The 27,611-nt window shown below is 38.5% G+C and overlaps 5 protein-coding genes across 5 annotated transcripts in view; 3 read left to right on the top strand and 2 right to left on the bottom strand.

Moving 5' to 3' along the window:
• Positions 1 to 1,349: 1,349 nt before the first annotated feature.
• LOC108101373 overlaps positions 1,350 to 27,611 on the top strand; it is a 43,473-nt gene continuing 17,211 nt past the window's right edge. Inside the window, exons 1-2 of the mRNA XM_017205687.2 lie at positions 1,350 to 2,061; positions 16,790 to 17,099. Of these exons, the coding sequence (XP_017061176.2) occupies positions 16,955 to 17,099 (145 nt within the window). The 5' untranslated portion in view covers positions 1,350 to 2,061; positions 16,790 to 16,954. The remainder of the gene's footprint in view (positions 2,062 to 16,789; positions 17,100 to 27,611) is intronic.
• Positions 3,913 to 4,655, bottom strand: LOC108101369 (small cysteine and glycine repeat-containing protein 4). The gene has a single exon (XM_017205682.1). It carries the CDS (start codon positions 4,410 to 4,412, stop codon positions 3,993 to 3,995), a length of 420 nt encoding a protein of 139 aa, XP_017061171.1. The 5' UTR covers positions 4,413 to 4,655; the 3' UTR covers positions 3,913 to 3,992.
• On the top strand, positions 5,508 to 5,801 carry LOC108101372 (male-specific sperm protein Mst87F). The gene has a single exon (XM_017205686.2). The coding sequence runs from the start codon at positions 5,652 to 5,654 to the stop codon at positions 5,799 to 5,801; it is 150 nt and encodes a 49-aa protein (XP_017061175.1). The 5' UTR covers positions 5,508 to 5,651.
• Positions 5,807 to 6,466, top strand: LOC108101370. The gene is made up of 2 exons (XM_017205683.2): positions 5,807 to 5,978; positions 6,094 to 6,466. Exon 2 carries the CDS (start codon positions 6,116 to 6,118, stop codon positions 6,368 to 6,370), a length of 255 nt encoding a protein of 84 aa, XP_017061172.1. The 5' UTR covers positions 5,807 to 5,978; positions 6,094 to 6,115; the 3' UTR covers positions 6,371 to 6,466.
• LOC108101371 (male-specific sperm protein Mst84Dc) lies at positions 7,948 to 8,479 on the bottom strand. The gene is given in 3 exon segments (XM_017205684.2): positions 7,948 to 8,131; positions 8,134 to 8,283; positions 8,346 to 8,479. Coding segments are annotated over 2 exon segments (186 nt in total). The 5' UTR covers positions 8,270 to 8,283; positions 8,346 to 8,479; the 3' UTR covers positions 7,948 to 8,081.

The raw sequence follows: 27,611 nt of genomic DNA, 5'->3' as shown, positions 1-27,611 counted from the left end.
GCCCCCGGCCCTGCCCCGCCCCCTTCTCTGTCTGTTAGCCATTCGGTGTCCTGTTATTTTTCGCTTGTTTGGTTTCTTCGGTGCGCCATTGTCAGCTCATTTGTAATTTTTGGCACAACGATTTCAAATTAAGCAACCGGAAATGAGCTGACATTCTGTTTTCTGTTTCGTTTCGTTTCGTTCGTTTCGTTTCGTGTCGCTTCATGCACGTTCACGTTCAGTAGGGCGCAGCTTAACGGCACTTTTGCGGTTATTCGTCAGGATCACATCCATAGGGGCAATCATCATCGTCGTGGTCGTCATCGTTATCCTTTCCCCAGGACATCCACAGCACTGCCATTCAACTTGTCTTGTCTATTATGACAATATTAATATTTACATTTTACAGTTATTGTCTAGCCATGGCATCCTTCCCACACTATACATATCCATATATATATATATATATAGATATGGTTATATATATTCATGTTCACATGTATCCTTTCTGTTTTGTTTGCTGCCACTGCTGCTTGTCATGTTTGCTGCCTCGTATGCATTTGGTATTTTCTTGTTTATTGCTGGATGTTTCAGCCGCTGCTGCTCCATTTTACTCCCCGCTCTCCACTTTTCTCCATGGAAACTGCATCTTGTCAATATGGTTTCCATTTTGCATGTTGTGCATTAGTTCCGTTTGATGTTGACCACTTTACTCGCTGTCTCCCAAGGTTCACTCTTTAGTTTATCCATTTCCTGTAAGAGGTTTCCAACAAAGTATGCGTAAGATTAATCTAAAACTTAAAGTCTTAGTGAAGTCATAAAATCTGTAGATTAAACCAATCTCGCTCAATGATTTTATAATTTTAGTAAGAGCTCTTTTAAAACGTGAACTGCAAGAAGAGCTAAAAGTAAACAAATAAAGTATGTAGTTATAACTTTGCAGGTCTCCAGAAACACAGTTTATAACATTTCATATGGTTTACAGTTACATTGGCTGGTTGTATTTTACATTTTCCTGTTAGAAGCAAAAAATCCTTCTGTAATTCTGTAACACCAAAACAATCCCCTTTTCGAAATGGAAAGCTTTTCCATCACCTCGAACGCTCTCTGCTGCCTTCATCCGGGGCTCTCTCGAATTTCCCTGGCCAGAACAAGGACTTCGGCTCGGGTTTCGTCAAGTGCCGAGTGCCGCAGCTGGTTATCCTTCTCTCTCGCTGGCAGGACACGATTACAGCCGAAATCCTTCGATTGCAGCCTCTGGTTAACAGCATCGGCATCGGGTCCTTCAGCAGCAGCTGCTGTTGTTGGAATTCCGGCGAGGGCCGACAGCTTCCTGCCGCTGATGCTTCAGTTACGTTGATAATGTCAAATCGTTTGGTTCGCTGTGCTGTTGCCACCGCCCATCGAGTACAACCACAACAACATCGCCGAAGACGAGGGCCAACGAACCAATAAATTTAAATAATATCCCATCACAACAAAGAATAAACAACAGCTCAACGAGAAAAACAAAAACGAAAATCGCAATCGAAACAGCAAACTCGGTGGACAAACAAATGCGCCGGCTAAAAAAGTGTCAGAATTTGTGAAAATTAATATTTCACCAGAGATTTGAGTGCTGCCAAAACAAACACAAAAAACAAACACTGCAAACAGGACAAACTTTTCGTTTCGCCAAACTTTTATTTCGTACACACGTTTTTGGGCCCAACGCGATTTGCTCGCGAAAATTATGAAAAATATGTGAGAAGTGTGCAAAATCCACAAAATACTCGAGAAGGGAACCGAAGCATAGGTCAAGCCCTATCCTCCAGTGCGGGATATATATTCTGGTCGCTCCAGAAATCCCCGGACATTGCTCTTACAGAAAAACCCACCCAGCTTTCTCCGCCCGTCGACCATCTAGTGTGCCATGTGTGTGTGCGGAAGAAAAAGCATTCGAGTGGAGTGTGTGTGAGGAGTCGTGTAACGTGCTAAAATAAGTTAATTTATTGCTGGCAGAACAACAATCACAACACACAAAGACAACAACTGCCGGCAGCCATAACATTTGCCGTTCTCTCCAGTTTCGTTTACCCAAAGGTGAGTTACTTTCAGTCGAGAGTTCCGACTGGGTGATGATGATATCTGTGATTTTACTTCGCAATTTTGCTGGGACTCTGTAAATATAACTTACGGTCTTGCGATGGCATCTCGCTCAAAGGCATATTGTTACAAAACAAAAGGTTTCAGTAATATACAAAATAATAAGATTGTTTCTCGCTCTCCCAAAAATGGTTATCTTGTAATCTTAGATATCGTAGAAGGGTTTTAGGACTTAAAAATGATTTTATTTTTGAAATAAAAAAAAACGGGTTTTAATCTTTAGAAACACTCTTCCACTCTTCAAAATTAAAGTGCGACTAAACTGTAAAATGGGTATTAATGTAATATTTTAACGCTTGATTAATGCTAATTCGATTAGCTTGCATACATAAGTATGCTGCGTTTTTTTATTTAAAAAGTAAAAATGAAGCTGTTTGTGTTGTAAGTAACTCCACAAGCTAGTGTTCAATATATCGTAATATAAAACATTTATAAAGGATTTTCACGATTGAAGTTTTAATTTTTTGCTGCCCTTCAACGACTCTACAATTTCAATTTCCATTTTTAAGGGACAGAGGATGTGCACCTATTAATAAAACTGTTATGCCAGTAAGCGTAAATTATTATCTTAGGCAACAAAACATAAGATATTTAAAAAAATTTAAAGCCCAAATTAGAAGGCGAATTGTGGATCACTACGAGGTGGATGAAAAATCAAAAATCAAAGAACTTTAAATGTTTTCGAGACCATTATTCATCGGACATGCCTTTGGCGACTCGTCAAAGTGTTTTCCTGGATACCGACAATAAAAGTTACGCCATTTACTTAATTTGCTTAGGGCAAGATTTTTCTGAAGAAATAGATGGCAAGGAAAATTGTAAGTAATTCACAGATTCTGACAATAAACGTTAAAAAAATATCTTCTAAATTCTAAACAGATTTGGTTCAGACTTATTCAAAGGAAAAGAAACTGTCAGAAAAACTTTTGAACCAAATAAAGCAGGCACATGAAATTCATGGTTTGGATATTAAATTTTTAAGTGTGTGTGCTTAAGAGCAAATATAAATAATAAATTAAATAAAAAATGAGTAAATAGCAAATAAACAAATATAATATTGCATAGATAATTATCAGAAATTATATATTTTATTTGCCAAGAGTATAAAATTGCGCATGACAATGACTCTAAATAATCCTCTTTTTTTTTTGGACAATATTTATGTGTTGATTTTTGTTTAATATCCTAAACAATTATCATTCCTGAACTACACCAATACTTATTCAGCATTTGCGAACCAAATAAAATGGTGGTTTAATTAAAAAACTAATTTATGGTCAGAAGTGCCTCAATCTGTTCCGAACTGTGGAAACCAAAATATTTAGTTGGCTCTTGCCCGCGAAGCGCTGTCAGAAAGTTCGTTCAATTGACCTGTCTTCGCTATTCAGGCGTGGCTAAAAAACACAACCAAATCGCTGCACAAAAACTGTCAGATCCATGACCTACATAAGTACGTCGTGTAACCAAATAGATTGGAAGGTTTTCACACGCATATTTTGTTTTTCCTGGCTAGTTTTTCCACCGCCCCCAAATTCGCTTCGTATGCAAAACCAAAACAAGCAGCTTTCAGATTTTACCCATTTTTCCATTGTTTTGCTAGCCTCTCGAATGCAAACTTTTCCGTGACCAATTTCTAGTTTTTTTTCTTTCTTTCTGGTGGCCTGGCTAACAAAAGTTCGAATGTTAAATGATTTTCATGGCGCAAACTGTGGCAACCCTGAAACTGGAGTTCGGTCATTTGTTAGCCTGTCAAAAATAGCAAACAAAAAACCAAAATGAACAAATAACTCTGGCTGACACGTGAATTTATTGCATTCAAATATATGAAAAGTTCCATCAAAAGTGCAACAAAAGGAAAGTACGAGGCACTAGTAAAGGGGCCCAAAACAGCCCCATTCCCAGCAATTTCGGCAATTGTTCGGCACAAAGTAGAAGGGCGGGGCACAGCTGCCATTGCAACATCCGCAGTTGCAGTTGCAGTTCAAGGTGCACTTCATGCCGGGCAGCACGGGACCCACGGGGCCGCAGTTCAGGCGGTATGAGACCACCGCGCAGGGCGGCGGACCGCAGCATCCGCCGCAGGATCCACTGCAGCATCCACTGCAGCATCCACCGCAGGATCCGCCACAGGATCCCCTGCAGGGCCCGCCTGATCCGCAGCAGGATCCACAGCGGCCACCTCGGCCGCTGGGCGAGCAGCCGGATCCACAACCGCCGCAGGGTCCACATGGTCCACACGGTCCACATGGCCCACATTTTGGTCGACATCGGGGCGCCGCACAACTCATCTCGAAAGTCGCTTTTCCGTCGCAACCTGTTGCTAAATTCTTGCCGCTAAAAAAAGTGCTAAATACTCCGGGTCGCTAATGGCTGACCGCTCACAGCTCCAGGCGCCTATTTAGCACCTTTTTTGTCCGCCAATCGTTGCAAAACCACTTGGAAAAATTTAGCAATTGTTGTCGAGTAAAACCTCTTGCAGTTTTGTTGGGTTTTTCATGAAAAATGACAAGTGGTGCAAAGAATCAGGTACAATCAAGTAGACTGGCCTTCAGAAAGTTAAAACAGATTTTTCGAACATCAAAAATTATGGACTTTCAGGCTTCTTAAAGCTGAGTCCCAAATTATTAGTACCTAAAATGGTATACTGATTAATAAGAAAGTTAAATTACTTTATCAATTCTTGTTTTGTTTTTTTATCCATCGAACTACCACTTCTTACTACTTAATCTCTATAGAAACAAGAGGCGTAGTCGTAAAATTATAATAGTCCTGTGGACGCCCTCAAAACCCACACATTTTGGCCAAGATCAGGCAACTGGAACCACCTGACTCTGCCGTACAGAACCCGAGAGCTATTTGCACAGTTGACCATGCGTGGGCTTGTCTATTGGATCCCCTTAGTCAGACACTCTTCCCAAGCCCTCTGTTCCGTCGGGGGCTAATGTAATTGATTGTGTCCGCCTGGTTGAATTGGAGGCGGAATGGAGTATTTCATCACGGTTCGTTATCCGACGGATAGATATTTGCATGACAAACTTGGCAGTTGAAAATGTGTAGTAGAAATATTGGAATTAGAAATAAAACAGAAATAGAAAACGCTTGGTTAAATTGACTTGTAATTGAGTTCAATTGTTTTTAAAGTCAATTTTACTTACATAAAAAAAATTTTTTTAAAGCTTTTCTAAGATATGGAAAAAGAATATATGTCAATTGTTTTAAAAAAACTCTTTCGATAAATTTTGTTCAGTTATTCTTACTTGTGCTCCATGGTGCCTCCCTTTTCCGGTTTCGATTTGGCTGGCTTCTATTTTAGGCCAGATTTCCAAAGTGTAGGCAGCCCCAAGGGCGGCGTCGATGAGTTTGTCAACAGCTGTCAAAGCGAGAAATCGCCTTTGGTCCCCGTTCGGCCGAGCCACTTCAGTTCGCTTTCCACTTCGGCATCAAACACTCCATTTTGTGTCTGCTCCAGGCGATAACTAACTCCCCAAAAAATAGTAAAAAGTTGGAAAAACCCTAGCCAAGACAAGATGTGTGGTGGCTGGGCCTGTGCCTCTTACAACCTTGCCTGCTGCAATCCGCGGCTTTCTACACTGCGATTCACTGGCCGCTGTTTCCAACCTACGCCCTGTGGTCCCTGCAACGACTGCTCCGCCTGCGGAGGCTGCTGCGGATGCTAGGGAAACTGGGTTCTAGAGTGGCCACAGAATCGAGTGGAGAAATTTCGGGTTCCATTTTCATAGCTTAAGTAGGCCTTCTCAGATGCGTCGACTAGGAAATGCCAGCTAGAAAACAAACCATTCAGTTCATGTCCAGTTTTTGTCAGATAAACATCCAACACCTTACACCTCCAGCGGGTAAGTGTTTATAATTTCCTTATTTTATTTTACATTTTTCCTGCGTGTTGCATTAATTTTATTTCCCTTTTAAATTGTAATTATTTTCATACACCACGTTTTCCTACTCATTCAGTTTCTGCTCCCCTCTTTTAACCATGTGCGGTGGTTGGGCTTGTGCCTCATACGATCTGGCCTGCAATAATCCACCGCTGTCCACACTGCGTTTTACTGGCCGAGACTTTATACCCACACCCTGCGGTCCTGGCGATAAGTGTTATGTCCTTGATACGAGCCGCAAGAAGAACTCCAACAACTGCTACGTACCGCACATCCTTTCCCCGTTGGAAGCCCAGCTCTGTACAAAGAATTGCAGTCAGAAAAGTGAAGAGAAGAAGGAACCGCCTCAGTAGAACCAAGAACTTTGGAGTGTATCAACTAAATTCATAGTGACCAAATTATTATTTGCTGAATTGGAACGATGAACTAATAAACATTAATACCCCTAAGTTGAACGGCTTTGTTGCAGGTTTATTATAGCTATAGAGCTATGAACTTGTATATTAGAATTATTAGGAATTCGGAATAATATTAATCTTTCACAGCAAAAAAAAATCTGTAGCAAAATATTTTGAATCACTGCGACCTAAACCATTCTTAATAAACATTAATACCCCTAAGTTGAACGGTTTTGTTGCAGATTTATTAGTGCTATAGAGCTATGAACTATATTAGGAATTTTAGCGCAACGAAATTATTTTCCATGGCAATAAAAAAAATTGTAGCAAAATATTTTAAATCACTGGATAGAACAGTATATTTACTCTTAATTTGAACTAGGCTCCTCCAAACCAAATCATTTTTGAAAACATGCACTTTTAAACAGGGACTGTAACGGTTATAATTAAAAGAGCAAAAAATTACAAAATAAAAGTTATTTCTTAATTTTTACGTAAAAAATTGATTTTTAATACTTAAAATTAATTTTAATAATAAAAAATTAGTAATAATTATTAAGAATCAATTTTTATATAAAAATTACTCAATAACTCTTATTTTCAATTTTTATTATATAAATTGAAAAATAAAAATTATTCGATAACTTTTATTTTAAAAATTGAAAATAAAGATTGAATCTATATATCTTTTGATCCGTAGATGCCAGATCCAATATATATATATATATATGATCTACACATCAATACCTTTCAGATGGTATATATATAGCCTGCTACGCAGGTATCGGTTGAAAGGGCATTTTCGGCCCTTAAATTAGTAATTACTGATCTAAGATGCAACCTTGCCGAAGACTCAGTCCAAAAGTTAATGTTTTTGAAATTAAATAATTAGCCATTTATATATTAAAAACTTAAAAATTTGTGTAATTTAATCTCGATTAATAATTTAATGAACAACTCTTTCCCAGCCGCCGCAACAATAGTTGGGCTATTTATGAATACTGCCAATACTTCACAGGCACATAAGCGGATAAACATATATATATATATATATACATACTTATATATATTATATACCATCTGAAAGGTATTGATGTGTAGATCATATATATATATATATATTGGATCTGGCATCTACGGATCAAAAGATATATAGATTCAATCTTTATTTTCAATTTTTAAAATAAAAGTTATCGAATAATTTTTATTTTTCAATTTATATAATAAAAATTGAAAATAAAAGTTATTGAGTAATTTTTATATAAAAATTGATTCTTAATAATTATTACTAATTTTTTATTATTAAAATTAATTTTAAGTATTAAAAATCAATTTTTTCATAAAAATTGGAAAAAAACATTTATCTTGTTTTTGAATTCGCAATGAAAAGTTAACTTATGACAATTTTTTCCAATTTTTTTGGAGACTGTTTTGGGCTTCAATTTTTTTAAACTCATAATTATTATTTGCGGTCCCTGCTTTTAAACGCAAGATACCTAAATAATAGTATTTATCTAAAACACCCTTCCCAATGACTTATGTATACAATAATTTATTGCCATTCTATAACCCCTTCTGCAGGGTTACAAGGCTGAAACCAAAAGCACAAAAAAATTCCACGATCTTCAGTTAGATTTTCTGGATTCTGCTCCATTCCGGGGAATGTTCAGTAGAAGGGTCCAAAGCAGCCCCACTCGCCGGCACAGCAACACCTGTTGGGGGACAGGTCCAGGGTCCACATGGCGGATTGGGTCCGCAGCAGCAGTTTGCATAATTCATGGCCGGCAGAGCGGGTCCAACGGGGCCGTAGGCCAAGGCATAAGATACCGATCCGCAGGCTCCTTGGCAACACATCTCCAGAGGTTCAACTGAAAGGGGAATCAGCTCGAGTTCATCACAAAGAAAAACAATTGAAATAAACACCACTCACAGTTCGTTTAGACAAGAGATCCGTTCAAGAAACAATTTCCAATTTTACACGGAATTTTTTCGTGCTTTTGGTTTTTGTACCGGTGGAAATGTACGAGCTGTTTACAACACAAGTGACTGTACTGAAATGACTTCCCTTCAGAGAAAGGAGCCCAGACCGAGGGAATTCCAATGCAGAGCCTATTTGATGCCGAGAAATTTAAAACGGACCAAAAAGCCAGAAAGGAAATCCAAGTGGGCTATGAAACTACCTTAAAAATCGATCAAAGTCAAGTTGTTGATGCTGCTCTTCTCCTAGCGTGGAGCTCACAAATTTCACACATCAATGATTTAACATCGGAGCGACAAATAAAAAAAATTGAATTTCTCAAACGACAAAACAGCAGCGCAACAGATTCGCCCCTCTGGCAAAAATAAGAAATCATTGAAACATGTCTGAAAAACGAGGACTCTGGGGAGGAAAAAACACCAGTGAAATCTCGTTGTTGGGGATGCCGAAAGGATTTTTCACAGGACCCGCTCTAAACTGGGGCAAAGGCGGTGTCGAGGCAGACATGAAAGTCTATTAGACTCAACGAAGCAACCTTAACGTCATTTTCCAGCTTCCTTCGGTTTTTCGGGGGGCTAATGTGAGGGGATGTGAGTGTGTGTGTGTGTGTGTGTGTGTGTGTGCGGGACAGGATATAGGATATAGGACCTCGTGTGCGTCTGCGGGCGCTCTGATTCACAAAAGCTGACAAGCTCATCGATCCCTGAACATTAGCTAAACATAAATTACACAGATGACTGCACAACAATTGAGGCGTTTATTATAATGTGTGTTCACACTTGAGGCTTTCAAAAGCTGCACTAGCAGCAAAAGAGGGAAACCTGGACGAGGATGGCAGATTCAACTTTTCCAACGAATTCTCTCTCCGTTTAAATGGGGTATTAAATCATTCATGAAAAGCCATTGTTCAAGCTTGAAAATTGTTTAAGACAATCTGGCTTCGAAGGATTAATATCTCACTAAAATTTAATTTATTTAAGACCTTAAAAAGCTTTCGTCTGTTTATCTTATCTTAACCTAATTTCAAATAATTATCCTTTATTTAAACCTGCCGAAAACCATTAGGGTAAAGAACGCTTCTTCCACAATTCTTAACTTTTTATATGGGCAATGAATCTTGTGCTGCTAGTTTTCCCATTTGCGCACATAATTTATTCATTCAACTTCTTTAAAAAGCAATTTACATCGATTTACCTAACAACCCGATGCTCGATTCTCGAGCAAAGAAAAACCACAGACCCCCCAGACGGGTAAAAACTATTGCGAAACTCATTTCTATCCCTAGAAAAAGAAGAGCGAGCTTCAAGACTGCAATTGAGGGTTCTCCACCTTCCCACGAACCCAAAAACAACACCACACTTAAGATAATCTTATTGGTAGGATGCCAAAAAGTTATCCCCTCGCAGCCCAAAGCACTTGCACACACACCGTATAAAAATGTCACCACAGAAAAAGAAACAGCAGGAGAAAAAAATAAGAAAAACAGCAGGGTAAACAAGAGAGGCTTCAGCTAAAAAAGGTATTTCCTTTTAAATCAAATACAAAAATTTCTACTGGGATTCCGGTGCCACTGCCTCTTTTTCCGCCCCAAAGTTTTTTTCCCCAAGTGGACACGATGGGCACTTCATTTCACTCCAAAAACATATTGAGCCGGGCCACTTGAGTGTGCGCCAAGAGATAAGCGCAATTATATGGCTTCCACTCCCCGAATCCGCACATAAATGGGGGACCGCAGAGACCTCGGGACATTGGACATTGGACTTTGGACAGCTGGCCAGCGTAAACTGTATAAATTAGGTAAAAAGAGAACTTAACGTTACTTATGTGACACGGCCTTCATTGAGACAAATGTGGGGTCTTTAAGTGCATCGTGGTTTCTTCATTTTTTTTTTCTGCCTTTTGAGCGCTTTAAATTTATTTGCTACGGATACAGATACTCAGGCCGAGAAAGGTATACAAAAGAAGTTGTGAAATTCCTGTGAACCTTGGCATCTCACATTTTGTCCCTGGTCAAGTGCTCGTTATGGGCAATTTCTGCTCAAACTGCTTTTTGGGTGCTTTTGTTTTACTTTCTTGTTTTTTGCTGACCGCATGCTGAGTGCGGCTCTTCTATTTTGTGGGCCTCCATTTGAAGGGCCTTTGTGGCCGATCTCAAAAGAGGCAACTTGTCAAGCATCGGTTTTCGGGGAAGCGCTCACAAGTGACCATTGAAAAGTTTACACTACGAACTTGTCAATATGTAGGAAATATCCTTGAGTGCTGCTTATTACGAGTTCGGAGAAGTTTTTCCTTTTCATGCTACTTTGCGGGCAATAAAGTACTTTATTGGATATTCGGAGAAGTACAGTGGACTTTTCATTATCTAGAAAAACAATTCGGCTTAAATTAAATTCTGAAAATTCATTTGATGCAATAATACAGTTCTATAAATATAACTGCCAAAACATATAAAGTTTTCTAAGCCATGAACAATAAACAAGCCAACCAATGCCTAATTTAGCAAAGTCAACAATCAATCACAGTCTCTGCAGATTGATTTTCCAAATAAAGAAAAGACAATTTTTTGATCCCACTGAAAATTATGGCTGTTCCAAAATTGTTACGGGTTACTTTTTTATATGTTTCTAATTCAATGACAATATGTTATACCCTATATTTATTAATGAAGCAGATCTAATATTTTATTAAGAAACAAATATGATGTGTGCAGGGGGTTAGATTCTTGGCTCTTTTGCTGAATGGTAATATAGGGCATTGCAGGGCATGACTAGTCGCCCAAACACTTATGAGTTTTTTTTTTTTTTTTGGTTGTTCGCTTTCTATTTGAAGTACAAAATATTTTTCGTTTATTTACTCAACGGTGCCTGCCTCTCCGCATGTCGTTTTTTGGCACCGCTGTCGTCTGTGGAGTCCTCCCGCCTCCGCTCCACTCCACTCCTTCGAGCCACTGCCTTTTGGTAAGTTCTTCTTCGTGGACTGGGTTCGCAGTATTTTTTGTGCTATTTCTTTTCTAAGCGCTTTGCCATGCGGCGTCAAACGTCGGGCGCCAATCCTCATGTGCGTGGGTGCGTATGAGTGATTCTTTTTCTTTTCGCTCCATCCTCCCGCTCGGTTCATTCCGCTTTTTCTTCGTTTTTCGTTTGGTAAATGCTGCGAAACATAAAACATCAAATGTAAATTGAAAGTCGTTCGTGTGTGAAACTGAATGTGTCATCAGTTGAAGCGTTTATCATTTTTTTTTTACTGCTTTTCGTATTCGTTTTTGGCTTCATCGACCCCTCAGCGGACGAGGGGGAGATGGCTGATGAGGGTTTCCTTTAAGGGGGAAATACAATTAGAAGGCCTGAAATGAGGGCTATCTTTGGGAGTGGATTGCAAGTAGAGTATTAAATGAATCTTAGTGATTCTTTTTGCATGTTATTGGGTAATTATTGAGCAATAAAAATCAGTCAAGTTTTTTGAAAAATATTGTAATTAAGCCCATTTATGATCAATAATGTGGAGTCGTGTTTTTAGGGAAGGACTTTGCGCCGTGCAGTCTCCAGGTCCAGGATCACGACTTAAACAAAAAACAGCAACTGGGCTTTAAACTTAAAGGTACAGCGCACACCATGAATTAAACCATATTTAAAAAAAATAATTTTTCCATTAAAAAATTTTAGGTTAAAAAAAAAATCAAAAATAACGATTTTTTTTTGACTTTGATTGTAAAAAAAACATGTTATAACAAACAAATATGAAAAACCGTTATATTCATGGTGTGGAGAATTTAATTTCAAACATAATGCAAAAAACCGCATTCGATTAAAATTAAATCTCTGACCTGTACATTGCACGGCGAATTTGAAAACACGACTTTTCAGGAGAAGCGTTTAAAGTTTACTTTTGTGCATGTCCGCCATATGACACACCCTCACTAAATTGCGTATAACTCTGAAAATAAGTACCGGACGGCTTTATGCTTTTAAAGGCTTACTCCCAGATATATTTGGAGTACATTAAGCCAAAAAAAATTTTTCTAAAAAAAAAATTTCTAATTGTATTTCCCCCTTAAGAAGTTTAGATTTTATTTGCCGGCGTGTCAAGTTGCCTTTAAACGTTTTCCTTAAGTTGTTTGCCCGCCAAAGAATGTGCGGAAAATCCCAAGGGAGTGCGCACTGTCTTGTAAAATCTTTTATTTCCGTTCTGAAGAGGGGAGATGTAAATATGCATATGAATTTAAAACTTTGATGGCAGCAAAAAAAAAATGGATCGAAATTAAAGGAAGGGTTAAAAAATAAATCCTTTAAACTCAACAGTAAAAGTTAAAAATTGAAATTGACTTTTTTACAAGCTTATTGATTCGTAATTTATTTTTATAGTTTGATTAACCTTACTTTTGGTTGGTTTAAATTGGTCAATTAGCTTTTAAATGTTTTAATACGTCTGCGCGACAAAATGTTTCCTATTTGTCGGCCCATAAACATTTAAAATGTTAAAGTGTGACCTCAATTCGACATTTTAATAGCCGAGCGTGTCACATTTTATCGCCTGATTTTCCAATTTATATGCATCAAGTATCAAGTATCAGGAGACAAAACTAATTTGTCAAAATGCACCCTCGGAGAGAAACTATCAAAACAATGATGACTCGTTTGCAACCGAGAGCAATTATTTTTCTCCATTAGTTTCGTTGCTTCATTTTTATTTTGAAATTATTTGGAAATTAATTGAATGGTACGAGATCAAGGAAAGGTTTTATTTGTAACTCGAACTTTTCCTGTTTCCCTTCAATTTTCCGTATTTGCCATGCAAATGTCAAGCTCAAATAAAACAATGGATGAGAAAATGCTGGTGCAACAACGACAGCTGCCAACTGGAGCTGTGGTTGCCCTGAGTCAAGTTGTCGCTTTTTCCCATTTTGTTGTTCCTGGGTGGTGGCACTAACTTCATGTCAATCCTTTTGTGGCTTTGCCGGTCGTTTAATTTGAATTTAAAATGTTATCCCGCCAAATGCAATAGACACAGCTCCCTCAGACCCGGCACTCATTTTCCACTTATTTACAATTACCACATTTTATTATATTCCCCCTTGCCAGTCAGCCAGCCATCCTTCCCATCCAGTCAGCCAGTCAGCCAGCCAGCCAGCACTTAACCATTTTATTTATACCCCTGTTTATATTTGTCACACTTTTGTCTTTGTTCCAGCCACCACCATTTACCCTCCCGATGGAGCGTTTTTAACTGCATTATTGTGTGTCTGTCAAATCCCACGCAGGCTGCTGCCATTTCCACAGCAAACGACCCAAACCCAAAATCCCCTTGCCAGAGCTTGCAGATTTCGATTGTATTTTTGTTTATTTTGTTGCAATTTTAATTACTTTAATGAAAGTTTTAATTGCGAAATAGCAAAAACGCACCGAGCGACAGGGACAGCCACTGTAAGGGAGCACACAAAGGAGTGAGTTTGGCAAGTTGGGCCCGTAATGAGTTTTTGCGGTCTAAGAAAGGTTGGCAGCTGCACGGCAGCGATGACGTGAGCACAGCCATCCAGGTAAATTTCTATGCCGTGGGAATTTTGGAGGATGGCATGCAGGGGGAAAAGAACAATGGATAAACCACTTGATTGACCTATTGGTATTAAGGCATCGCATCATAAAGACTTTAATTTCAGTTATGTCTTATTTAAGGTCCCTGAAAGCCAAATTACTCCATTTCGTTTATCCAGTGACACCTATTTTTGTATAAACACTCTTAAGCCAAAAAATTAAAGCAAACTTTGTTGGACTGCTATAACAAGATATTTGAATTTCATGTGGTTAAAAGCCATTTTGGTAATTATTACTGATTACAACGACACAACAATTTATTTTTCAAAGTTTTTATTCGGTATTAGTTATAAATTATCTACAATCAACGTAACCAACTTCGTTGATGATCAGTCAACGTTTTTCGGTACGCACATATTGCCACAACGGTAATCTGATGGAAACACTTTGATCTGCTCGTAATTGCAGTTGGTGGTTTCATCCACTCAAACACGGAGTGGTTGACATTTGCATACACAAACACACACATGTACGCTCCACTTGACCCACAAAACTAGGCGAGCAAATCGGCACAAAAATGTTTGTCATGCTGGGTCTCGTTTGCAACTTCACTTCCGAAGCCGAGCCGAAGTTGAAATAAATTGTGCAAACAATTCGAATACCACAAGGTATCAAGGCAAATGAAATAAGTGAGCCGTAACCAAGGAGGCAAAAAGGATAAAAAAAAAAGTAAACCGAAATGGAAATAGAATGGAAATCAGCAGGGCCAATGAACTGCATGAGATGCAAGAACCGAAAAGATAGAATGGAAACGGAAGAGAATAGACTTTTCACTTACAATACATTACACATTGAATAATAGAACCGGTGACTTACAAATAAAATACAAGCCATTCGAAGCGTATTCGTTTTGTATGTTTGCTAAGCCATGGATGAAACGCTTACTCACGGAAATGCGAAATGGTTTAATATTTGCAGATAGCTCGCTTTATTATATCATAACTATTTACGTTAGGAAACAATTTTAACCTCATTTGCATAGTTGCAAATAATTGAAGTTTTTAAAAATTTTTAATTCCCAACCAATTGCTTCTTTTTAACAAAGTTTTTCTAAGCCGTTTTCACGTTTGGGTTTTTCAGTTTCTCCTCGCACCGTAGCATCGTTAAGAGCATTCGGTTGGGGCCATAAAATGCATTAATGCTTTGCATGCTGTGCCCAAACGGCAAGGTTCAAGCTTAAAAATATACATACAGAATTATGTAGGTATGCTTTTATGTGTTTTTTTCAGCAGGGAGCAAAGAAAAGATACGCAAAATTGCATTTTTGGCAACAAGCTTTTAATTGCATTTTGTATGTGCTCATTACCTTAAATGCAGTGTGAGGGCAATCTTCCTTTTCAGTGTGTCTCCCTTTAGTTGTTTTTTCCGAGTTCTCTGGCATTGGTAACGGTTTGAATGGCAAACTTGGCAACCCTATTTATAAAACGAAAAACAGGATGAAATAAATTATTGATAAAGAGAAAACCTTCTTAAAAGTAAAAAATCGGTCGCTTTAAAGGTATATTATTTGAAGTGCAAATACCCAATATCAGAGACTATTTCTCGGTATTAACGAAAGACTAAATACATTAAAAAGGCAAAGTACTCATACAAGAAGAGATTTTCCCTTTTTGGTGAGTGTGTTTGTGTCACTTTTGTTTCAAATGAGTGTAAAAGGCAACAGACGGTAGGAAAAAACGGCCAAAAGCGAAGCCGCTGCCGAAAAAAAGCAGCTAAGAGAAAGGAAGTTTTTACGACATAAACAAGCAAGTGAAAGGGGGCACATGTGGGTGTATGTAAATGTAAGTGGGCATGAGTGTGTGAGTTTTATTTAAATGAAAAATAATTAAACTGCGGATTGAAGTTTCTCTCTGGTTCCTTTTTTTGGGCAAAGTGGAAAGGACAATTAGGAAATACTCGTTTAAACAGAGGAAGAGTGGATCTATATTGTATTACAGAAAGGAAAGGGGACAAGAAAATAAGTACTAAGAAACCGAAGATTTTATTCCCCTTAAATTAAGGAGGGATTTATTAGTCAATAGAATAAAAGTTCAGAAAAGATATACAATTTCATTTAGTTTTATTTGGAAAAAATGTCTCGCTCGTTTCTGTTCCGATTTAAAAAAAACGTTTGTCTAATTAACAGCGTAGCTAACATCTAAAAAGATTTCTCCAATTAAACTATTTTACAATTTACCCATTTGCTCACTTCTTTGCAATTTTTTCTTGTATTTTCCCTATAGATTAAGTTTTTTGCCCCAGCTTTTAATGCTATTATTTTTTCATTTGCAACACATCCAAAGGATTAGTGTTCAAATGAAATCGATTTCAGAGTGTGTGTTTGTTCTGCATCTGTGTGAGGCGATTTTTAATTAAAGTACTGCAGTTAATTGCATTAATCACTGTATTTGCCAAGAGCGTTGGGGCATGCACATGGTGCTGGATGCCACAAAGTGGAATTGGTCTATGCCACACCACTTAATGAATTATTAAACAGAATTTTCCTAAATTATTTAATGGGCAATCAAAAAGCAATGAAGTTTAGCAAAGTTTTTGTTTTGTTATTCAAATTGCAGTAATTTAATATTAATGTGAATTATTATCCTAAATGGATAACATTTTTAATTCATTATTCACATCCAACTTGTCAATGATGGAATTAATAATTTAAATTAAAAAAAAAAAGGTTTTAATATACGTTTGACCTTTAATATATACCATTAACACATATGGCACATATGCTATTTTATGCAAAACGATTTACCCCATTTTAATCCTTTCGTCGATAAAACATTTATATTTTATCTTGATTTTTTTTTACAATTACAGCTGAGAACCATCTACAAAACTCAAAAATAGGCCAAATTCAATTGACATTTATTGGCCAATATATATTTATAAGGCCCAAACGGAAGCCAAGCAAGATCTCGAGAGGAAAAATAACAAAACGGGAGGATACAACCACCCGAAAAAATAGTAAAAATATCTATTTCAATGCCGACGACGACAATTCCAGGGACGACAGCCCGTTACATGCAAATGGCGAAAAAGTGGAGAGCGGGGAAGGAGTGCGGATCCCAAAGTGGGCGTGGCTGCATCTGCTGGATGTCCCTGATGCTGCTTCTTATTCTGGTGCCGGGTAAGTGAATTATAAAATGAGCGAGTCCAAATCACAGCTAAGTCAAGTGACTCAAAGTCGAAAGACGACAAAAACTTTGATGAGATATTTCAAAAAGTTCGGCAAAGCCTCCAAATATAAATGACACTGATGGCCGTCCTTCCGTCTGACAGACAAAAGTCCTAGATGAGTCCTCGACTTTGGTGATAATTAATTTTTAAGCCGCGCAAAATGAAGCGAGGACAAGTGGCCGAGATGGGCGCAAAAAAGCGTTGGGCGGGCAAAGCTGGCTAAATGGAGCGGCAAGGACATCGGAAGACGAAATCAATCGTTCGTAAAATAAACAAATCTTATTTTTCCGCAAACATTATTTCTCATCAGCCGAAGCGCAGGCGAGGGCACATTCAGCAAATGGCAATAAAAACAACAGAGCAGCGATGACAACAACATTTTTCATAAACACGCGCATTCATCTGCATGAAACGATGGCCAGAAGAGCACAGAAAGCAGTTAAATTATTCGAGGGTAGCCTTTAAAGTAAAAACAAATATTAGTATACCTAAAAAGATTTTTAAATTTGTCAACCGTTTTAGAGCATTCGGTTTATTTAGCTTAATTTATGGCATCGTAACTAAATCCGCTTACATAGCTTTATTCGATGATTGCCCAACAAAAATTTCAAGGAAAAGAACAATATTTTGTTACGGCTACCAAACCAATTTATTTTTAAAAATATATATAAATAGCTGTTTTTTATTTCAAAGTGCATAACAACTGAATGTTTGAATATAGGAAAATATCTGACTGAAATTTAATCTCCTTGCGAGTAATCATAAAAAAGGAATTGTTACCAAGCGACCAAGTCTTTGATCCACCCCCTTTTTAGTACTCAACGGATTCAACTCATTGAGCCTTTCTTTTCCTCTCGAATACCACCATCCAACCGCAACAAGACCGAAATGATGATGTTGCAAAAGAAACTACGATACTAAATATCCAACCAATGCTTCTGGCTGCCATTTTTGCTGGCTATATTCATTTTTTTTGTCTGGCCAAAAGGCGCGAGCGACACAATGTGTAAACAAGCAAAACAAAAAGGCAACTTAAGGCCAACAACAACGGGAAAGGATAAATAAATAAAGATAGATGTATATATAGGGAAGGAAAGCAATTGCTGCCTAGAGACGGAGAATATTTCATAATTTTTTGCGTGATGAAGTCGCATTTGTTGGGATTAAATGAGATTTTCTTGCAATTACCGAATGCGTGGTGGGGCGCAAGTTTTATTTATTTTCCTCTCATTTCCTTTCGCTTCTGCAATTCCCCCAGTACTCATCGAAATTACAATTTCTGTTGGTTGGCAGCTTAGCCGAATAACATTCTCTAGTCGTTATTGATTTGAAACTTTTTTCGGTTGCGGGAAAAGTTGCCTTTTCAATTTCGCCACAGATCGATCGATACTTTCTAATTTATGCTAAACGCACACAACGAAACGATGTTGAAGGGAAAGTGCTCATCCTGACCATCCTATTGGGGGCCAAACAATAAACAATGCACTGCATCGCATGTGGGGATTAAGTGTAAAGCTCGACGACCCCCCGAGCCCCAAAAAAGGGAAACTATTCCGTACAACTTCGGCCTGGCGCATGCGAAAAACATGCAACATGTTGAGAGCCCTGCCTTGCATTCTCCTTCAGAACAAAGGGCGAAAATTGGCTATATCCTTCAGTATAGGTCTGCCTGGAAAAAGTTTGTTCTCTGCGGACAGCTTCAATCACAATGGAAGGTGGTAGCAGCAGCAGATATGCCAGCCACGGGGCTAGAGATGGGTTTTCAATTTTCCAGAATGCACAAAAGTCAGTTAGCATTCTTCAACGGCATCATCATTATCGTCTCATAATGATCATATACCCCACATCGCACATACGCCCTGGTGTGCCTGAGCCGTATCAGTCTCCCGCTACCAGGGCTTCTGTTTAGCATCTCGACTTTACTTAGTTATACACTTAAGGAGAAAACCGACTAGAAAGTGTAGTTTGTAGGCAAATTTATTATATTAAAAAAAATGAAACATTTTAAGGGTCACGGAAATACCAAAAAACAACTAATTTAATTTCTTGTTAGATCAGATGTTACAGCTTTGCATAGAAGCATTCTAAGCGATTCACTGTTCCTTTAAAAAAAAATTTAAAACCTGCAAAATGAAGTAAAATTAAATTTTAGAAACCGACTTATGAAAAGTAAGTTTCAGTTTTTTCGCGTGGCCCTCACATGCATAAAAGCCCGCTCAGAAACTCCCTCATACACTCCACTTTGCATATCACATGAACTTGCACTTTGCATTTTTTGTTTGTTTTGTTTTTGCTTTTTCGGTAAGACAGCAGGTGGAAAGAAGCAGGAATTAGGGTTCTGGCAGGACGAGAAGGATGAGTGGGAAAAGTTGAGGGGCTCTGGTGCTGAGTCGTCTTTGTCTAGCAGACATTTTCCGTTTACTGTTCTGACATTCCAACTTGGCTGCAATGCAGGCAGGCGGCTGACGTGCCTTTTGTCAGCATCCGACAATTGCGTGAAGAGTGTGGTTGATGTCAGCCAGTTTGTCAGCCCGTCGAGCAGCAGAAGGCTAAAATATTTTCCTAACCTGGTGGCTAATGCGGTTGAACTATGCTAAAGACTACATTTTTTGCCTATTAAAAAGATTTCCTCAAGGTGTAGAAAGATCTTGCTTAATAAAATCATCTACAATTTGAAATGATAAGCCAATTAAATTTGAAATTACCCAAATAAGCTTTAAAATAAAGTAAATTTATCCTAAAGGTTAAATAATGTAATCCCGTTTTCATTGTCCATTTCGTTCATTGCAATTAAATCTCCCATCAAAATGAAATCCATCCAAATTGTGTATTGCAATTGAAAATTAATATGCCGCCAGTTCTGTTTTGTAATCCCATAATGTGTTTCAAGTTTAAAGTGGCCTACGCACGTCACAGCCGGCTGAGCTGCACTTAAAAATGTTTTATTAAAAAAATTTCATTTCATTTGCACAACGCAAGTGAAAAAACTGCCTCAAAATGCAATTTAATGCTTGCTATTTGCGCGGGCGGTGGGGTGGATGGCATAAAAGATTATGAAATATCATCAAACACGATGTGAAAAACTGGCTTAAAATCGTACATACACAAAAGTGCAACAAATTTGTTGACAACAACGGGGCGAACAACAACAATGAAGCGCCAACAAGATGGTCAATGTACCCGTACAACTTTTATTTTCCATTTTTTTTTTTGGGTATGAAATATGAGTCAAGTTTTCAATGCATGCCGGATGCATTCATTATGCCGTTGACGAGAGACTCCCTGAGTGGGAGGAAGCGAGACGGCTAGAGAGCGAGGGAGAGAGACCGGTGTATAGTGAGAGCAAGAGAGGCGAACACACATGTTTGCCATTATGGAGTTTCTTTGACTTTTTTTACATTTATGACAAATGCATTGCACTCGCAAAGCTCACACATACACGGCCACTGTCGCAATCTTTATGATCTCATGCATATGTATGCGTTTATAAATGCCATGATACTGTCGACGAAAAGAGAGGGATGTACAAGGGGGCAGCTTTATTTTAAACCAAAATGGTGGTCGGCTTGACTAACACACACACTACTGAAAACGGGGATTATAATTATAATTATAAAAGTGACCAGGGGAAACTAATCTTTATGTATGCGATGGTTAAATATTATGACTAAAAACTTAACGTTTTATCATCAAAGAGGTGAAATAGGTTTTATCAATTGCCATCACTTCGGATTGCCAAAATGAAATTAACTGTCCCCTAAAACAAATCGCAAGCCGTTCATCCGGATTTGGTAATAAAAAATGCATTGCATACAATCAGGCGCTGGCAGTAAAGGATTCGATTCGAGTGAAAAGTGATTGAGAAGAGGCGAAATGGAAACGGAAAGGAAGACGAAAAGCGCTTCGGAAAAAAAGGTGTTGAGAATGCCAAGTCACGAGATGCGGCACTTGGCAGAAAGGCGTTTGCTAATTTTCTAAGACATCAATTCGGAGGGGGCGATGAAAGTACGTGTGACAATGTCTGACCCCCTTTTTTGCGCCCGGCCACGCAGCGCTTTTTGCACTGATTTTGGCACGCACACATTTTGCATACTGATCAGCAATCAGTGGCAACAATTCTTCGAACTTTCGAGGGCTTGAGGCCAACTAGGAAGTGTCGGGCGCAAATTAAAATTCCACTTTGGCATTTGGGGAATTCAATTATTTTTCGGCGCCCAAGGGCAGGGGAAAATCCTCCACCCACCACCCACCCACTCACTCTTCGAAACATGCAAGTTGACAGTTTGTCTTGTTGTTCGGCTCCCTTTTGACCACCAATAACTGGGAAGGCGGCCAATACCCGGCAAATAAATACCAAAGCATCGCTTACACATGCCCAGATTTATTGCCTCCCACTCTCTCTCTTTTACTCTGATGCCAATTGTCAGGCAATGCAATCAGCGTGTTTATTGATTTGGAAAATTAAATATTTTTCCTTGATTTCCCAGAGCGGCAAATGCAAAAGAGGAAAAGTCGCGGCCCTGTATTCCCATAAATAACGCAATCCGATTTGCCTCTGTGCTCTGCTTATTTTATGAAATTTCCGGATGCCCTTAGAAAGCATTTTAATTAGTTTAAATTCCCTGACAAACTACAAGAGTTTGGGGCTCTCGGGGGTTAGTCGAGGTGTTTGGCTAGGCAGTTGGATGTGTGGCATTCAGCACATTGTTGTCGCTTCCGTATGGCATTCCGCTAAAAGCAAAAACGTGTCGGCACTCGGCGAAAGTAGAGGCGAAAAAATAGTGTTGGAATTTCGCCTGCTTAACGGAAATGTATAAATTGCATTTTGCGCCATCGCAAAAGAGCCTTAATGCGTAAAATGGAGGCAGGAGTTGAGTGTGCTGGTCTGGCTGAAACTAAAGCAGGTGCATCTGGAAGAATGTTGTGCTAAATTTTAACACACGCACTCATACTCGAAAATAAATTGTACAGCTGCAGGATACACGATGCACGAAAGGGAGACAAAAGTGTCGCTTGCGGTTTCTGGATCCGAAGAAGATTATAGCTAACCCAGATTTGGCAGTTATAGAAAGTTTTATTTGATCTTTACGACAATTGTTAAGCTACATTTATTTAAGTATTAAACATTGCAGCACCATATTCTTAAATAAATAATAAATTAAATATTATAAATAAAAGTGCTAATTGTTTTCCTAGAAAAATTTTTTTTAAGACCTTAAATATTATTACCAAACAAATTTTTAAAGCCCTAAATTTTATGTAAGCTTTTTGGTTTTTATAGATTACGGGTATGATTTCGCAACTCTATCAGCTTTCCATTTTCAAAATCGGGTGTCAGGTGGTTAACTCCTCACACACACACGCACACACACTGTAAAGCAGTCTTCGCATAAAGGGCAAAAATGGTAGAAATAAAAGAAGGGAAAAAAGATGGAAAGTGTTGAGAGCATTTTAGCTCTTCGTCTCGCCTGGCTCACAATTTACAGACATTTTTCACCACCATTCTTTGGCATCTTTTTGGGCGAGGAAAAAGCACTTTACACTAATGCACCTGAAAATTTAAAACATGTCATAACATAAACATTTATCATCGCGACAGGAACCGGAAGTTGAATTTTGCACTTAACTTGCTGATATATTTTAGAGTTTCTATTGCTAAGGCGATTGCTTTACCAGATTGGGGAAAATATTACATCTAGTCACTTTAATTATTTTTTCTTGGAATCCAATCTTAACTACGTTAAAGAAAAGACTAGATAAATCATTTACCAATTTGAATGGTTCCTTTCAAATGTTTTCCCTTTTAAGCTAATTGATTTTGTCAGCAAATAATAAACACTTCTCCCATTCCACTTTCTTCTTAATTGTGTCTTCTGAGCCCAGCCTGAACCAAAAATAAACATAGCAAAGAGAGACTCTCCAAAAAGCCTCATAAATTCCATCAAGAATAGGTATTCCTTAACGCCTATGAAAAAAAGTAGTCTAAGTGGTCCTTAAAACACTCTTGTCTGGGTGTTTCTCCCCCGCCAAATGTGTGTGTAGGCAAATTTTTAATTTATTTCAATTTCACTTTTAATTTAGGCACTAATCTAGGCAATTTGTACTCTTACACACCATTAAGCAGGACATGAAACGAGAAATTAGCTGAGATCAGAAAACCAAGGCGGTAATTATAATACCCTTTCCAAAAAATTGTGAAAATGTTAATTCAGATTGTTTTGTAATTTGCTACTAGTTTTACATCCAGCAAAACCAAGACTTTCTTGAATTTAAAAGTATAAAATACTTTTGAAACTTTTTTTCACTGAATGGATAAAAGAAAAGTTGTAATCCAGCTGAGTAACCTTAGGCCGGTAAAACCTTTATTTGCTCAAGATAAGAAAGATGATAAAAACAGGCAACGCCTCGCTCTATCGCCTTGCTGAGATGACGGTGGCCCCTCAGCCATAAAATGCCCACGGAATATTTATTTGCTTTCATTTATTTTCAATAATTTCGAAATTTCCATTACATTAGTTTCGGTTGTTGTTTTTTCCCTGCTTCTCTTATGATGTTCTTTATGCCTTTGCACGAAAACAAACAAATTTTTTTGGGGGCGATTTCGAAGGCCACCCCATCGACAAATTCTTGCTTTGATTACTAAACTAAATTTCACCCTCCGGAAAAGTTGCTACAAATATAAAATAAATGCCATCGGTTTGTGTGCTCCATACTCGTATACCACCACCCTCTGGAGCCGAAAACTTTTCTCATTTCTTCCATTTCTTCGATACAGAAGCCCCGGCTGTTGGATTCTCTTCGAGACATTTTCCTTAGGGCTTGTGCATACTTTTCGATACTTTTCGCTGCTAGCCACCACAAATCCAAGTGACATTTGGCACTTGCCCTTCGTCCTGTCTCTGGCGAACAAATTTACACATCTTTTGAGTTGTTTTCGGGTTTCTTCCTTGCGTTTTTATATATATTTTTTTTTTCGTTTTGTTCATCCCGCCGTTGCTCCAGTTTGAGTTGCTTTTGTCGTATAGCTTCCGTTTCCTGTTCATTTGTTCACATTTGGCATGTCAGATGCGAAAATTTTTTTAATAAAACTGTCAACAGTTGATGTAGATTAAGAAATTATGGCAGTTCGAAGAAAGTTTTCCTTCGCAGTGTTCGCTTTTTGTTTGGGTTGGGTGGAAAATCAATCAGCGACAAAGTTCTTGGAGCAACGAACTAATAATGTTACTGCACAGGAGAAAATTATATATGAAATACTTTCTGATATAAAAACTATGAGAAGGCAACATTAGAGAAACTATTGGTTATTAAATGTAGGATACGTTTTGTATTGTTTATAGTTTAATGTTAAGTGCTATAAGAATGCAACAATTTATTGAACTTAATTATGTGGCAGTTTTGTAGCTGTGCCCAAATCAACTATCTCCCTTTGAGCTTTCCATGGCATAAATTCCCATAATGTTTTCTCCGTCTGCTTTGAGTTCCTTCTTGGGCGATTGGGATCGAATATGGCCAATCCATAGGCCACTTATTGCATTTTGATGGGAATCCGATTTGGATTTCCCCCCAGCTCAAAGGAGGCCATCTTTACTGCCTCCATTCAGCTGCCAAGACTCAGGAAATGCCTTCACCAGCTTCAGTTCCCATATTCGACATAGTCGACACTGGTCATCCTCTGTTCCGATTTGCTGGCGATTGCATCAGAATCATGCATAACTGCATTTTAAAATCACTATGAACGGCCAGTTCGGTTGGCAGAATATCCTTGGCCAACCCAATCGTTATTGGCCCTTTCTCGTTTGCAAAGGGAAGTTAACTTTGCCGGAGAATCAGGTAGAAATACGTTTTGTCGGGTGTCCAATAACATTCATTCCTCATTAGGCTACTTTGGATCAGCTTTCACTTGGGCTCTCAATTAGAGATGGCCAAGCATTTGGTTAAGGGAACCGAACTGCCAAGTAAAATCGGCTTTAAGACATTAATTTCTACTAAAAGCGATCGATGTAACGTACATTATTAACACAATAAATTAAGATGTACTTTAAACTTATTGATGCTATAATAACGTTGATAACGACGTCTTTGTGTATCAATATTCTCCATTTCTTGGATCCACTTTAGATGGTTTTCATTAGTAATCAACCCAACGTGCTACACCCAACAATGTTCCTAATGCGAAAACAAGGACTCGGTTAGAGAGTTCCGCCATTCGTAACAGGACAGATAACGGCTAGACGGACGAATCAGTTAAAGCACAGCGTTCTGGCCCTTATCAAAACCAAATTACAAATCCCCGCTGAGAAGAAGTGGCTGAGAGGAGGAGGGCGGAGCCCCCAAGGGATAAGCCCGGACAACAATGGGATGATTGAAGGGGCCAAAGTCTTTTATCAAGTGAATGTGCCATAATAAATGCGAACAAGACAAATGTGAGGAAACCAAAAACGGCGAGGTCTTGTTCTTTGCGTTGACTTTAAGTTGGCCAAGACAGTAACACTGCAAATCTCAGTCACTCGAACATAATCGGGTCGTAGCAAATAAAACCAGCCCGGCTAACCGACTAATAGGAAAAAGGAAAGGGACTTAGTGCTGTTGTTGCCCGACTATTGATAAGCATCGAATTCATTAATTTATATGTTCGATGAGTATCAAGCGGGGAATCGCACAAGCAGAAAGCAGAAAGGAGTTCGCCTTCTCCTTCGTCAGGATGGCTTTGTAATGTGAAACTAAGTGATTTGAGCCGGACATGTGTGCGATTGTATCCCTTACCCCGTGCGTGTTTGTATCTCAGGACGTGTCTGTATATCTTCATTACAAATCCTAGCTGGCTTTCGCCTTGTGGATTTCAAATGAAATGTTCTGCCTGTCCTCTAAAGCTATGCGCCGAAGTCTAGGTACACTAGACTTCGCACAGTGGGTCAGCAACTAAATTATTGTTAGCCAAATAGGGTTGCCTTTCACTTACCAAATTAATACTATTGAATAATTAAATACGCTTGATAGTGAACGTGTTACCAAATGTTTATATTTATAGTAAGTAAATAACACATAAAGGGGTCTTTATTAGACCATTTAGGATTATAAGGCATATAGGATTTAGTTTATGAGGCTAATACATAAGTCTTGACCCACTGTTCCATTTCTGTAGTGTCTTCATGGGCAGAGCTGCCGTTGCCAGTTCACTTTCCTTTGGGGGGACTTGTAGCTTGACTTAAGTAGTAATTTCAATCAATTTGGCCGAGGCACCGCACAGAGACACACACACACTCGCCCACGCAAACAAAGAAAGAAGGAGAGCTCGTGCACAGAGATGGAGAACAATAAAATCTCAACTTAAATATGTCACAGCAATTAATACAAAAGCAGGCCGAAAGCCAAACCCAAGCCAAATACAGACACCAGTCACACTGAAATGCCAGGAACAAACATGGGACTATAACTGGGACTTGTGTCAAAAGGTCTTTGCGACGAAAGTGAACTCCCACACTGAAGGCCAATTTCCATTCACATGTGTGGTTCGGCTGCAACGGGTCGTATGCTTAATATGGTCCAGGCCCATTCCTCATCTCCGAAAGGTGAATTTTTGGACTATCTTGCATTTGACAGCTCATTTGCGGACTGTTTCTTTGAAATATACGGTTTGGGCTTTTGATCAATGTGAAAATTGTCAACACAACCCCGGGGTCGAATGATATATGGCTAATCGATGATCCAAGTCAAACAGAGCCAAAAACATTTGCACAATTAGAAAATATTCATGGCTAGCCAATAAATCAACAATATTTACATATATCAAAGGGAAGAGAAGCCAAACAAACCGGGCTAGTTATAAATCAAATCGCTACAATCAATTAAAATCCTAGAAACAAGGACATTCAAGTTTTTGTGGTTGCTGCTGTAAATGTTTGAACATCCTTTCAAGGAGACAAAATAGACATGACCTAGAAATGTATCTGCTGTGTTGTATATAGTATATGAGAATCGATTTTCAAAAAGGCAATTGCAGTGTAGGACTCTAAAAATGTATTAAAAAAATATATAAAATTTTGTATGTATTTCTTTAATTAATTCAGAGATATTTAAATGAGAATTAAGTGCAGGTAAGAAACATAATAATAAATCAATATCGAGATAGGTGTTGTATAATTTGATAAACTTTGATACCTCAGTCCAATAAGGTCATGTCCGCAACTCATCTTCAGAGTTTTCCCTGTTGATGTCAAACAATCGGACGGATCCCCAGACCAATCAATAATCCCAAAAGCTCCATTTGAGTGGCATAAACAAAATGTTCGGAATGCGAGATCCAAGGTTTTTCAATTCCTTTCACTTCACTTTCCCTTTTCGCCCGGCCCTGTCGTTCACATAAATTTCCTTAGATTATAGTGCCCACAGATCCAAAGATGCCAGCATGTCAAGTAGCAACGGGCAGGGCAACGGTAACGATGATGCTAAGGTGCTGGAAAAT

This window comes from Drosophila ficusphila, unplaced genomic scaffold (assembly GCF_018152265.1).
Source record: "Drosophila ficusphila isolate 14025-0441.05 unplaced genomic scaffold, ASM1815226v1 contig_436, whole genome shotgun sequence".
NCBI lineage: Eukaryota > Metazoa > Arthropoda > Insecta > Diptera > Drosophilidae > Drosophila > Drosophila ficusphila.
Note: the sequence above shows the minus strand (reverse complement) of the source record. Positions and strands in the feature narration are given on the sequence as shown.